Here is a 12770-nt window from a genome sequence, read left to right on the forward strand (position 1 = left end):
GGTAAATTGTATAACTAAATTCATGGTTTTGTAAAGGCAACCATATAAGTAATAATAGTAACCTGGAGATTTCCAATCATTTCCCGGGATATATTTTTTTTATGAAAATAAGGGACGAGACGAGCAGGACTTTCAGCTGATGGTAATTGATATGCATTGCCCATTACAATGCAGTGCCGCTCAGGATTCTTGAAAATCTTCAAAAATTCTGAACGGCACTACAACTGCCCTCGTCACCTTGAGACATAAGATGTTAAGTCTCATTTGCCCAGTAATTTCACTTGCTACGGCGCCCTTCAGACCGAAACACAGTAATGCTTACATATTACTGTTTCATGGCAGAAATAGGCGCCGTTGTGGTTCCCATAATCTAGCCGGCATCCAGTGCAAAGGAGCCTGGTATGATATGTGGTGAAGAACTTGACCAGTTCTATCATATAAATGCTGCCATAGCCATTCAGCCTTTTTGTTTTATTTAATCAGTATATAAATCAATCTCTTTAGGTCAAAGCTGCGAATTTTTTTTGTCCAAATCTAAGCCGACACTTGATTTTTGATGCTATCTTAGTTTAGCCAATAACGTTAGTGTTTTCTCTTTCGTTATGTTTCTTATTATGCCTTTTGTTGTTAATGTTGATAATGTAGGAAGTAAAAACGTGACGCCTTGCTCTTTTTAACAGGAATGTGATGCAGAAGAACATTGGCTACGACCTATTATGACATTATTGCAATTTATATAGAAGTCTCTAAACATTGGTCGTGACATTAATAACATACCACTCTGTTGGTGAAATAATTTTCGAATCGGTCAAGAAGTCTTTGCATTCATTACAAATATTCATACAGTACTTACCAGTTTTTCTATACAATTGGAAATCTATGTTTGGGTACCAGGTAGTATGACCGGCATTGCGCGATATAATATTATTTTTAAATTATTTTTATGCCTACCGTCAGGTGGCTAGCATGTTTGTTCGTCCTCTCAGCCCGTCCTAAAGAGTACAGTTAGCGAACGAGCGTAAATAGTGTTTCAATAAACAAAGGCGGTCTCTTAAGAGAAATGATAATAAAAATCAAACAGAGGCTCAATGAGCGGGAGTCCCCAGGGCGGGCATCGAACCCCCAACTAAACTTTGATGTCTGTGTACACGTTATGGCATGAATAATTGCGGACCCATGGGACTGCGGTCGGTAGGCCCGCAGAGTAGATATGTACAGAGTAGTCGCGTGCTCAACATCTGCTGTGACGGTATGATCAGAGAGCGCATTTTATTATAAACAAAATTACGAAAAGAAAATTTTTGATTTTTGGTATGATTGTTTGTAATGGATAAAGTAAAAAAGTAGGTTACTGATTTTAAAAATTATTTTACCTAGAAAGCTACTTTATCAGTAAAAATTTAAAAATTTTTTGGTTCATGTGTCACGCGGGGGTCACAGAAGATGAGCGTTGCAACCATAGAAATCTTAATATTATTATTATTATTCACACTTGTGATGAAACACATGCTGATGGGCTCCTGTTTTTTAAACACCACACGTTTTTATATTTGTATATTTTTAAGTTGCTTCCTTTTGTTATTTGTGTGTGTTGAAATAAATGATTTTTCTTCTTTTTCTTCTCAAAAACATGGACTGTATATTTTTGTATATTAATTAATCAATTTACATTAATTATCAATCGAAATAGCCAGAGCACAAAATTGTGTATTTATCTAAATAAATATTTGTTGTAGGATAATCTACCAACATTGACAAATGTCTCTCCCGTCTGAACTAAACTTTAACCATTTTGTTTTTGAGTTTGCATATGAGTTTTACTAGTTAAACTTAAATGGCAGTTACTCTGTATATATTAATGTATCCCCTCTGTGCTCTTCATCATAGTCCACGGCTAGATAATGTAAAATAAACACGATTATAAGTTTATTAGCGAGCCGCAGATGCACGGCGAGTAGCTGTGGCGTGTAATGTTGGCGTGGGGTGTGGTGCCTGTTGATTGATGGTGATGGTGGAACTGCCCTTGTTGCGCTTATGGAGGATGGACTATGGTCAGGCGAGCATGGACATCATTTCTTATAAAAAAGCAGTTGTCATAGGGAATATCGATAGAAATGCAGAAGCACAAGAAACTCTTATTGTACAATATTGGTCCATGAATAATGTAATTAAAAATGATCAAAACGGATTTCAGAAAAATAAATCCACGACATTGGCTGGATTTAATCTAACTGACGAAATTATAACAAATATTGAATTTAATAATGACGTAATTGTACTATTTTTTGATATGTCAAAAGCCTTTGACTTTGTTTCTCATAATATTTTATTAGACAAACTTGAGAAATCTGGAATAAGAGGACTAGCACTACAATGGATGTCGTCCTATCTTAGAAATCGATTGCAGTGTGTTGAAATTACTAAAGTAAATAAGAAAAATGAAATTGTTAAATATAGATCACCCTACGAGAATACAAATAGTGGCGTACCACAAGGAAGTGTACTTGGACCTTTGCTATTTCTGTTATACATTAATGACCTCCCAAACGTGACATTACATCGTTGCATAATGTTTGCTGATGACATTTCTATTATTGTTAATTCTAAAAATAGTTCTGACATTGTTAATTTTGAATATGACGTAAATAAAACAATTGATTTAGTAATAAATTGGATGACATGTAACAAAATTCTATTGACATCAGTATATTATAATGTAAGTGATTTCTTGAATTGTCACATGGATATTTAAATTTCTTATTTATATAAATAATTGTAAATCACTGACATTTGCATGCTTTGTATAGAGCTGAATAGCAAACTGTAAACATTTGTACTATACCATCTTGTAATGAAACCTATTCAATTTTCTCAAAAATAATAGAAAAGTGTATTTGTAATAACTTAAACAATTATTTTGAAAAGAATGAAATATTAACCGAAAAGCAAAAAGGCTTTAGAAAAAATAAATCAATTAATTTAGCAATATACAATTTCTTGAAGGAAGTCATTACTAATGTAGATAAAAGAAAGCATGTATGCGTACTTTATACGGACCTCACTAAGGCATTTGACTATGTCGACCATCAAATATTATTGAATAAGCTAAGCGTGTACGGGGTTAGAGGAAACAGCTTATCACTTCTAAAATCATATCTAACGGGGAGGCAACAAATGACACAAATAGCGAGGTTAGTACGGCATGATAAAACAGAAACACCATATATATCGGAGTCAAAAACCGTAACCACTGGAGTACCGCAGGGAAGTATATTAGGTCCATTGTTGTTCATAACATATATAAACGATTTCCCTACGGTAACCAACCATGAGATGATTTTATTTGCTGACGACAGCACAGTGATATTTATAGGTGAAAATTTAAATTCTTTTGAAAGTGACATTAATAATACTTTAGGCAAGATTATAAACTGGTTGACATGTAACAATTTAGTCATAAATCTTGACAAAACTAGAATAATGACATTTGTAAATAGACGCAATAAGATAGCATTGAACATTAATTATCTAAGTAAAAAAATATCTGAAATAACACAAACAAAATTTTTAGGCCTACATATTGATGATTGCCTAAATTGGAAAACCCATATTGAAAATTTGTGCTTGAAGCTAAATAGATTTTCATTTGCATTGCACATGCTGTCTAAAGTAGTAAACCAGTCCGCAGTGTTAGTAGCTTTTAACGCATATGTCACATCAAATATTCGGTACGGGATCATATTTTGGGGAAATTCCACAGATAAGGATAGAGTCGTTAAATGTCAGAAAAAATGTATAAGATCTATATTTCATTTAAGCCCTACTGATTCCTGTAAACCATATTTTGATAAATTTAAAATACTTACTTTCCCGTGCCTATATATATATGAAGTGCTAGTATTCATTAGAACAAATGATCAACTATTTAGTTACTCTGATAGTAAACGCAGAAAAAATAAAATATGTTTCACGCAGCATACAACGGCACTTTTTGGTAATAGTATATTTAATATAGCTCCTCAGCTATATAATAAACTACCAGCATCATTAGCGGACCAAAACTTAAATATTAACTCTTTTAAAAATAAAATTAAGGAATTTTTAATGACGAAGAAATATTATTCAGTTAAAGAATATTTAACAGACATGAATGTATAGTCATTAGAATAAGTTCATTCAGATATTTCAAATTAACATTTTTAGTAAGCAAATTTTTATTTTTCACATTTTTATAATATTATGGTGGATAGACTTTTATGAATAATTTGGTTTTTATGTTGTATGTTTTTCACGGTAAACTTAGAGTAAGAATTGTAAAATATTTTTTTGCATGCCTACCCGGCAGATTGTTAGCACCTATGATTATAATGTTACACCAATGTACCCACTCAATCTATGCAATTAATTGACTTGATTTGATTTGATTTATCTTATCTTATCTTATCTAATACTACAATGAATTGCATCGTCAACGAAACGACTAGAAATACAAACAATATGTTGTATTTTTAAAGTGATAACCCTAGGATTAATATACAAATAAAATTTGAAAAACAAAATTTTATAGCGAGGCGGTACTCGAACGGTTAGCTCAGTTGGTTAGAGCACCGGCAAGGAACGCCGGAGGTCGTGGGTTCGAATCCCGCATCGTTCACAAAATTTTATTTTTCAAAAGACTAGAAATACTTTTGAAAATAATTTACATGGAGTCGTTTTTGCTGAAACAGTTAGTAATTATAACTGCACTTGGGCCGGCACACTATTGGCCGGATCAATATCAATATTAAACACTGTCTTTCTATTTCGAAACTACTTTGATCTATATTTCTTCCTGATTTATTGTGTGTAAGGTAAGGAGAATTCACAAATATACAGAGATAGTAAATTGAATTCACGTGATGGTAGGTGATAATCACATCGTTCATAAGATTACACCGCAAATTGATTTAAATATAATAAAACAATATAATCGTTAAAGTTCGTTAGTCTCGCTAAAACTCAAGAACGGCTGGACCGATTTGGCTAATTTTCTTCTTGAATTATTTGTGGAAGTCCGGAGAAGGTTTAAAAGGTAAATAAATAGGAAAGTGCTTGGAATTAAATAAAAACAACCATTTTTTTTTCCTTTGATGCGTACCCCGTCGAATTTATTGACGCAACGGTTTGACAGTTATGCTGTGAAACAATTTCATTACAACAACAGGGTGCATTTTTACGAAGCAATTCTTGATGTTATGAAATATTATTGACAAATTCATATAAAAACATTATTTTATTTATTATATACAGAACAACGTCTGTCGGGTCAGCTAGTATACTATAAAATTTATTGAAGTAGTTAGCGTTACTTTGCGTAAATCCATAATTATCCAAATTATTTGAGTTTTATTTAGTGTTAATTCCGCCAATATTTGTCCTTAAACAATTCGACACGTGTTTCGCCTCTACACGAGGCATCCTCAGGACGTGTTGTCTCGCCAAAATCTTGCACGAGACTCAACGGCTCTAGCGGCCTATACTGTCAATAAATTTGTAAACTGCGGTTCGTAGTTCGGTTCGGAGTGACTTATAATAACTGCTTCGTTCGACGTTGCAGTTAGCTTCACGTACGATTAGCTATGCAATAAGATGGAGTGACATGGTTGACGGGACAAGCACACTTCTATTAACAGCGTGGCACTGAGACATGCAGTGCTTTGTTCGAATTTTGAATGCAGTTTTGAATTGAGACTGTATGTTTTAGCTACCAGAATATCTTTATCCTTATACTAGCTGACCCAGTAAACGTTGTATTGCCGATATTATAATCGCGATACAAAAGTAACTGTTGATCGTAGATGGGTGAAAATTTGAATTTGAAGATTGTATGTCTAATTTTAAATGCTGACTCATAATCAAATAAATTTTTAAAAAAATGTAAAAAAGAATAAAAAATTTGGCGTGGACACCCTTAACATTTAGGGGGATGAAAAATAGATGCTGTCCGATTCTCAGACCTACCCAATATGAACTCAAAATTTCATGAGAATCGGTCAAGCCGTTTCGAAGGAGTTTAACTACAAACACCGCGACATGACAATTTTATATATTAGATTTATTTGAACTGTGTTGTTGTGTAGTTGCTCGTATAATTAATATTATCAACATACGATACGTGTGTTGTAGAAGAACAAGTCTTTTTAAAATAGATATATTCTGACTTATGTTTTTTCAATAACTTGTTCTGATAAAAAGGAGTAACAGATTTGTTAATTCAGTCTGAGAAGCAAACAGAAAACAAATTACGATTTTTGTATGAATACTTTAACACCGCAAAAATTTCTCGTCCCAATTACCACAGTGTCGATGGTTTTCAACCAATGTGTGTTGCCAGTGATGACTTATGGTACTCAGACGTGGTCGCTAACTATGGGCCTGTAAGAAAGCTCATGGTCGCTTAGAGGGAAATCGAATCATAAATGAGGAGATCCTTAGGTGAACCAAAGTCACCGACATAGCCCAAATGATTGCGAAACTGATGTGGCAGTAGGTAGAGCACATAGTTCGACGTACAGATGGCCGGTGGGGCAGTAAAGTTCTCGAATGGCGACCACGTACCGGAAGACGAAGTGCTGGTAGGCCCCTACAAGATAGAACGACGATATCGACAGCATCGTCGGAGTACATGAGATGAGGGCGGCGCAGGACCGATCGTCGTGGAGATTTTTGGGGGCGGCCTTTGTCCAGCAGTGGACTGCTTCCCGCTGTTGATGATGATGTAAACTAGATATCGAGAGTTAGTTTTGGTATTTGAGTACTTAAAACTATTTTGGTATAAGAATAGCTGTAAAGAAATTTTCATGAAAACCTTCATGAAAAAATCGTCAGACAGGTCTATGTTCAGTTCAAGCCACGTAAAAGTCAACATCACCTCACAGTATTTTGCGCCAGAGTCCCGGTGGGCGTGATCGCGTGTCATAGCCCAGTCATCTCCCGTAGCACGCAAGCTGCCGCCGACAAACTGATCTCACTTCTGACATTATTACCCTGGATTGACTTCGTGTAGTGAATTTGTAGAAACATACGACACCTACGAATGTCGTAGATAGAGCACCTTTAGTATACATATATAAAATAAGTTTTAATAAAATTCATAAAATATAATTACAAATAAGTATATAAGTACAAATAAATAATTTTTTCATATTTATTTATTTGTACTTATAACACATTATTATCTAATATATAAAATTCTCGTGTGGTGTTAAACATTGAACTCCTCCGAAATGGCTTGACCGATTTTCATGAAATTTTGAGTGCATATTGGGTAGGTCTGAGAATCGGACAACATCTATTTTTCATCCCCCTAAATGTTAAGGGTGGTCCACACGAATTTTAAATTTTTATTTTTTTGACATTTTTTTTTAAATTTATTTATTTTATTTTGAGTCAGCATTAAAAAATACATACAACTTAAAATTTTCACCCATCTACGATCAATAGTTACTTTTGTATCGCGATTTTAATATCGGCAATACGACGTTTGCTGGGTCAGCTAGTGTTAATATATAACTATAAGTTGATGAATAGAATGTTGCTGAAGAGATTGATACGACACATGTTTTTCTGTGATTTATGCGCCAACTTCGGTGTTTATAGGTGGTTAAATTGAACAAAGTTCTTCTATCTTCTCAAGGCTGGAGGAAGGGGACTATATAGAACATACTAGTCTTTTGGCATTGGTCGACGATTTCCCGAGAGAGGGTTTTCCAGTATAATCGTCAGAGTAGCAATGCGTGTTCATTTAAATCATAGTTTCTTAACCTTATTTTGCTCACCGCCCGCTTTGAGAATATGTTTTTTTCTAGAGTATTTTCATGTATATTTTTGCCTTTTTAGACTATATTTTTTAATCTACCCACGCCCCATCTGCGCCATCTCAATGCCCACTAATTTTCTCTGGGTTTTCTACTGCCCTACTTAAAGTCCAATTATTGATTAAAAAAAAGCGAGCTCATTACACGAAATTACATTAATCTTCTATGTACGCTCTATCTATATAATTCCAAGTCTGCGGTTTTACCTTTGGGGAGTATCGGCGTGATTTAATCTGGCTTTGGTCACGCCGGCGGATTGCGTTTCTTGTTTCGTAAAAGCTTTTTGAGTTGTTTTGATTGATTGAATTGTGGACTCTGCTTTCGTACAAGTTAGTGTTTCTTTAAATCACTGCTTTGGAAGCGAGAATAATAGCGGTAATCTGGACATTACTATAATCAACTGTTCTATGTTTTGTCTAGAAAGGAAACGGCTTAAAGAAATGCTATAATGTTTTGAATATTATTATTACAACCATTGTCTATAATTGCTATACCGTATTTTAGTATGGGTAAAAGCTTCGTCCATCTTTTTAAATGACTTTAACTGTATAACGGGATTTATCAATTAATCGCCCTCCAACCTGATCATAAAAGATGGACATTCCCTTCGATTTTTGGTCGCAATAAAAGCCAAAAAGATATTCCTCAGGCTTACATCATAATCATAACCATCCGCCGTGGAACCAAGAGTATCCGAACATTATGTACCTAGTATAATTTTAGATCATTAGCAAATTTTTATATTATGTTTGTTTGTTTGTTTGTTTGATAAAACTCTAAATGTTTGGTGATAGTAAGATTAGTTGCTTATGCTTCTATTTATTTGAGTTGTGGATCTCGTTAGAGTAAAGCCCTCCTCCAAAGTGTTCGATTTTTGCTTTTATGCATACAATCTCTGCATCCTTTTTAAATACAACTGATGACTATTGACGTTTATAATAGTTTGTACTTTGTTTCTTATCACAGGAGGCCTTCGGTGAAGGCGGGTGGCCGATAGAGTTCCGCGCGGCTGTGGCGCGACTGTTTTCACAGCACGCGCCCAACGACAAAGAGGCGCCGAGGAAGAATACTTTGCGTGAGTATTATTTAGAACACTATTATGATCGATACGAAGATAAAACATATAATATGTTTTTATAGACATCTTTTTTTTAATGAAAATAAGGGACGAGACGAGCAGCTGAAAGTTATTGATACGCCATGCCTATTACAATGCAGTGCCACTCAGGATTCTTGAAAAACCCAAATTCTGATCAGCACTACAATTGCGCACGTCACCTTGATTGTAAGATGTTGAGTCTAATTTGCCCAGTAATTTCACTAGCTACGGCGCCCTTCAGACCGAAACACAGTAATGTTTACACATTACTGCTTCTCGGCAGAAATAGGCGCCGTTGTGGTACCCATAGTCTAGGCGGCATCCTGTGCAAAGGAGCCTCCCAGTGGTAAATCTGCAAAACAGGTGCAATAGTATTTTTTTCTGATATCCTTGAAAGGAAAATAAAGTTTTTAATCGCCTACAACGATTTACTTATTCATTTTACGTACAATATTGGTTATTGAGAGGTTCTTAAGCATCTTATTTTACATGTAAAAATCAAATAATAGTAATAATAATACTTAATCATTTCCGAATATATAAGCTGATAACGGCAAGTCGAGTAGTTTTTATAACAAACTTTTAAGTCCAAATATATCAAAAATGCTTAGATTTAGAATAGGGTGTTTCACAGTCAAATCAATTAGAAACGATGTAAAGAATACGCCCTTAACGGGGATAGGTCGACTTAACCCTTTTATTTAACGTAAAAATATACAGGTACCCACATTTTTATGAAAATAAGGGAAGAGACTTAATTGATACGTCCTGCCCATAACAATGCAGTGCCCGCTCAGGATTCTTGAAATGCTGAGCGGCACTACAACTGCGCTCGTCACCTTGAGACATACATGGTCCGTCTCATTTGTTTTCTTTGTTATATAATACTTCTGAGATATAATACAGTGTTATGTTTGTCAGGACTGAGCAATGAGCGTCTAGACCGGAGTCTCTCCGAGAGTATGGTGCTGGATCTGATCGTGTTGGTTGGCTTCGTGGTCGTCAACAACCCACAGCTTCAGGTATGTACCAACACGCGCAGATTAATGATAGACATACCCATAATCACCGACGGATTGCACAGCCACCTTGTTGAACCAATCATGCCTGCTACACGGTTATGTCAAAATTTTGTCGGCCTACACATATTTAGACATATTATTAGTTAGTGTACTTCAGATTCACTAAAAATAAAAAAAATAACGAGCGACATATAAAAAAAAACTATTCCAAAACAATAGATATAATGTGCACTAAAAAGTAAAAAAAATAATTGCTTATTTTAATACAATCTAATTATAGTTACAGTTATTGTTATTTTTGGAGTCAGTGTCAGCCAAGGTAGGTTTGTAACTACATACATAGTTGTAGGTGTGATGTGCTTGTGTCGCACGCGCAACGTGACAAGGCGAAAGGCGAGCGCAGCGGGAGGAAATCGATCCAAAAATAACAATAATTGCAACTAGAATTAGAATAATTAATTAAATGAATTAGATTGTATAAAAATACGCAATATTTTTTTACTTTTTAGTGCATATTATATCTATTCTTTTGCAATGGTTTGAAGTCGATTGTTTTTTGTTAAAAAAATTTTACGATTAAAAATATTTGAATTAAAATTGCAAACAAGCCCAAGGATCACAACGCTACGATCAATGATCACCATATAAATATCTTGCAACACTAGTGGAATCACAGGAATGTTGCCATCCTATAAGGTGTGTGCAATCGCAAATTCTTAGTAGTACCCATGTCCCATCGACATGAAGACTCATTACGAGGCACGCATTACCACATATTTTGATTAGTGTGAATTCAGTATATATTATTGTTTTAGAACTTTAAGGAAATGCAGTTTGATGTTAAGTCCAACTCGATTCCTTGCGTACCTGAGAAAAAGTTTTTGCAGGCGGATGACGAAATTGTTATTTACCTATATATATATCATCGGGTTGTATCTCATAAATAGCAAAATATAACTACATATCAAACGAGCTGAAATTTTAATAGTTAAAAAAATCCCGCAATTCTTCTGAACTAATTTACAAATTTTTACAAATTGTTACAGTGCTTTCTCTTGTTTAAAACCCTTTCGTGTGCTCGGACTCGACTGATCTTTTTTTCCGAACTTCTGAATCTTCTGAAGCAGTTCTTATCACTTATGTAGATTTTCTAATCCATGAAATGTGCATATATTACAAAATAACATTCTTAAGTTAGTTCATTTAAAGTCAACAAGATAGGCGATCCAGATAACGGTATTCTGTTAGTGGATGCCCGTTGGTCCGAATAAAGTTGTCTTGTTCTATCGAGTGTTACATCGGATGTTAGCGTTTCTCATGCGGGCCGACCACCTGTCCGTCTGTCCGTCTGTGTCCACCTGCGCGCCGACACGTGTAGAAATAATTGCTTTCGTGTACGACGTAAATAGCTGTGTGAATACGTCGTTGGGACGCATGATCAATTCATTAACGGCTGTTTTCTGGAAATTGTTATCGTTAACTGGAGTTTCTACGGTGACCAGTTGAATAACTGTATCGGATTGAGTAGAAATGATGTACAAAAATAAACTTGTTATGACTTCAGAAGCAGGCTAAGTCTTTTATGGGGCGATGTATATTATGCTTTTACTACATGATTCCAAAACATGATCAAAACAAATGTGTTAGGAAATGGTTACTATACCGTCTATGACTTTCGTAATGATACCACAGATTGGAAATGGAGCGGCCGCCGTCGGGCTATTTAAATTATAATTTTGAGTACCTAACCGTATCGAAATTTTATATAGAAAAAGAAACTGCTCCTGAGTTCTTTTCAGGTTGAAGCATATATTTTCGAATAGGTGGTAGTTTTTGACGTTTAATAATTTATTTCATATACTATTTTGAATAAAAATATTTGCACGGTGTACCGTCTCTGGTGCGCAGGTGGCGTTCCAGGTCCAATATTTTCATGAGGCTGCGAGCAGATTATACGAGATGCGAGATAGTTCTTATGCTGAAATATCAGCAGTATCAATCTTTTAAATAATTTTTAATGTTAACTAACAATAGTGTTACTAACACATTTATGTACGTACGTGATAGCGCCCTAAAAATTGATCACTAAGGTATGACAGCGATTACCTACGAGTGTCAAATTAGTAGGCAGTTGACGAAGTCGAAAGCACCAATACGCCCGAGAAGTGCAATCTCACTGTTTCCTAAATAAAAAGTAGTGCTGTTCCTCGTAGGTATGTACCTACTATACAAATTATCTTATATATAAAATTCTCGTGTCCCGGTGTTTGTTACCAAACTCAAAAACCAATTTGTTTAAAAATTTGTGTGTATATCGGGTAGGTCTGAGAATCCGCCAACACATATTTCGTACCCTTAAATGTAATGTGTTCACCCACCCCTAAATATATTTTTTGTGACAATTTTTTTTTTATTTTATTATGATTCAGCATTAAAAATACATAAAACTATGCAATACAACGTTTGCTGGGTCAGCTAGTATTATTAAAAAATTTGTTAAAATAAATTGAACGCGCAATTTGCAAAGCGCAATTTGAAGTGTTTTAACAAACTAAATGCAGTAATTTTAATGTTTAAATTAAAGTGACCATCTTCTAAATTCCATTTCTGTTTTAAGTGACTGAAACTTAGTTTAAAAAATATGTTCATTCTTGTTCAACATTGTCATAAAAGACCCATAAATAGTGCCGTCCATTTAGCCCGCATTACATAAATTCAACTAGAGTTCTCACGGGCACAGGTGCAACTGAGGAGGGTGTCTCACAAGGAGGCATCTTAGCGCCTACACTCTAC

The 12770-nt window shown here is 34.8% G+C and overlaps 1 protein-coding gene across 1 annotated transcript in view; it reads left to right on the forward strand.

Moving 5' to 3' along the window:
- Positions 1-12770, forward strand: part of LOC126972947 (227 kDa spindle- and centromere-associated protein) — a 92217-nt gene that overhangs the window by 75964 nt on the left and 3483 nt on the right. Inside the window, exons 18-19 of the mRNA XM_050820041.1 lie at positions 8823-8931; positions 9877-9977. Of these exons, the coding sequence (XP_050675998.1) occupies positions 8823-8931; positions 9877-9977 (210 nt within the window). The remainder of the gene's footprint in view (positions 1-8822; positions 8932-9876; positions 9978-12770) is intronic.

Source organism: Leptidea sinapis, chromosome 28, assembly GCF_905404315.1.
Source record: "Leptidea sinapis chromosome 28, ilLepSina1.1, whole genome shotgun sequence".
Classification (NCBI taxonomy): domain Eukaryota; kingdom Metazoa; phylum Arthropoda; class Insecta; order Lepidoptera; family Pieridae; genus Leptidea; species Leptidea sinapis.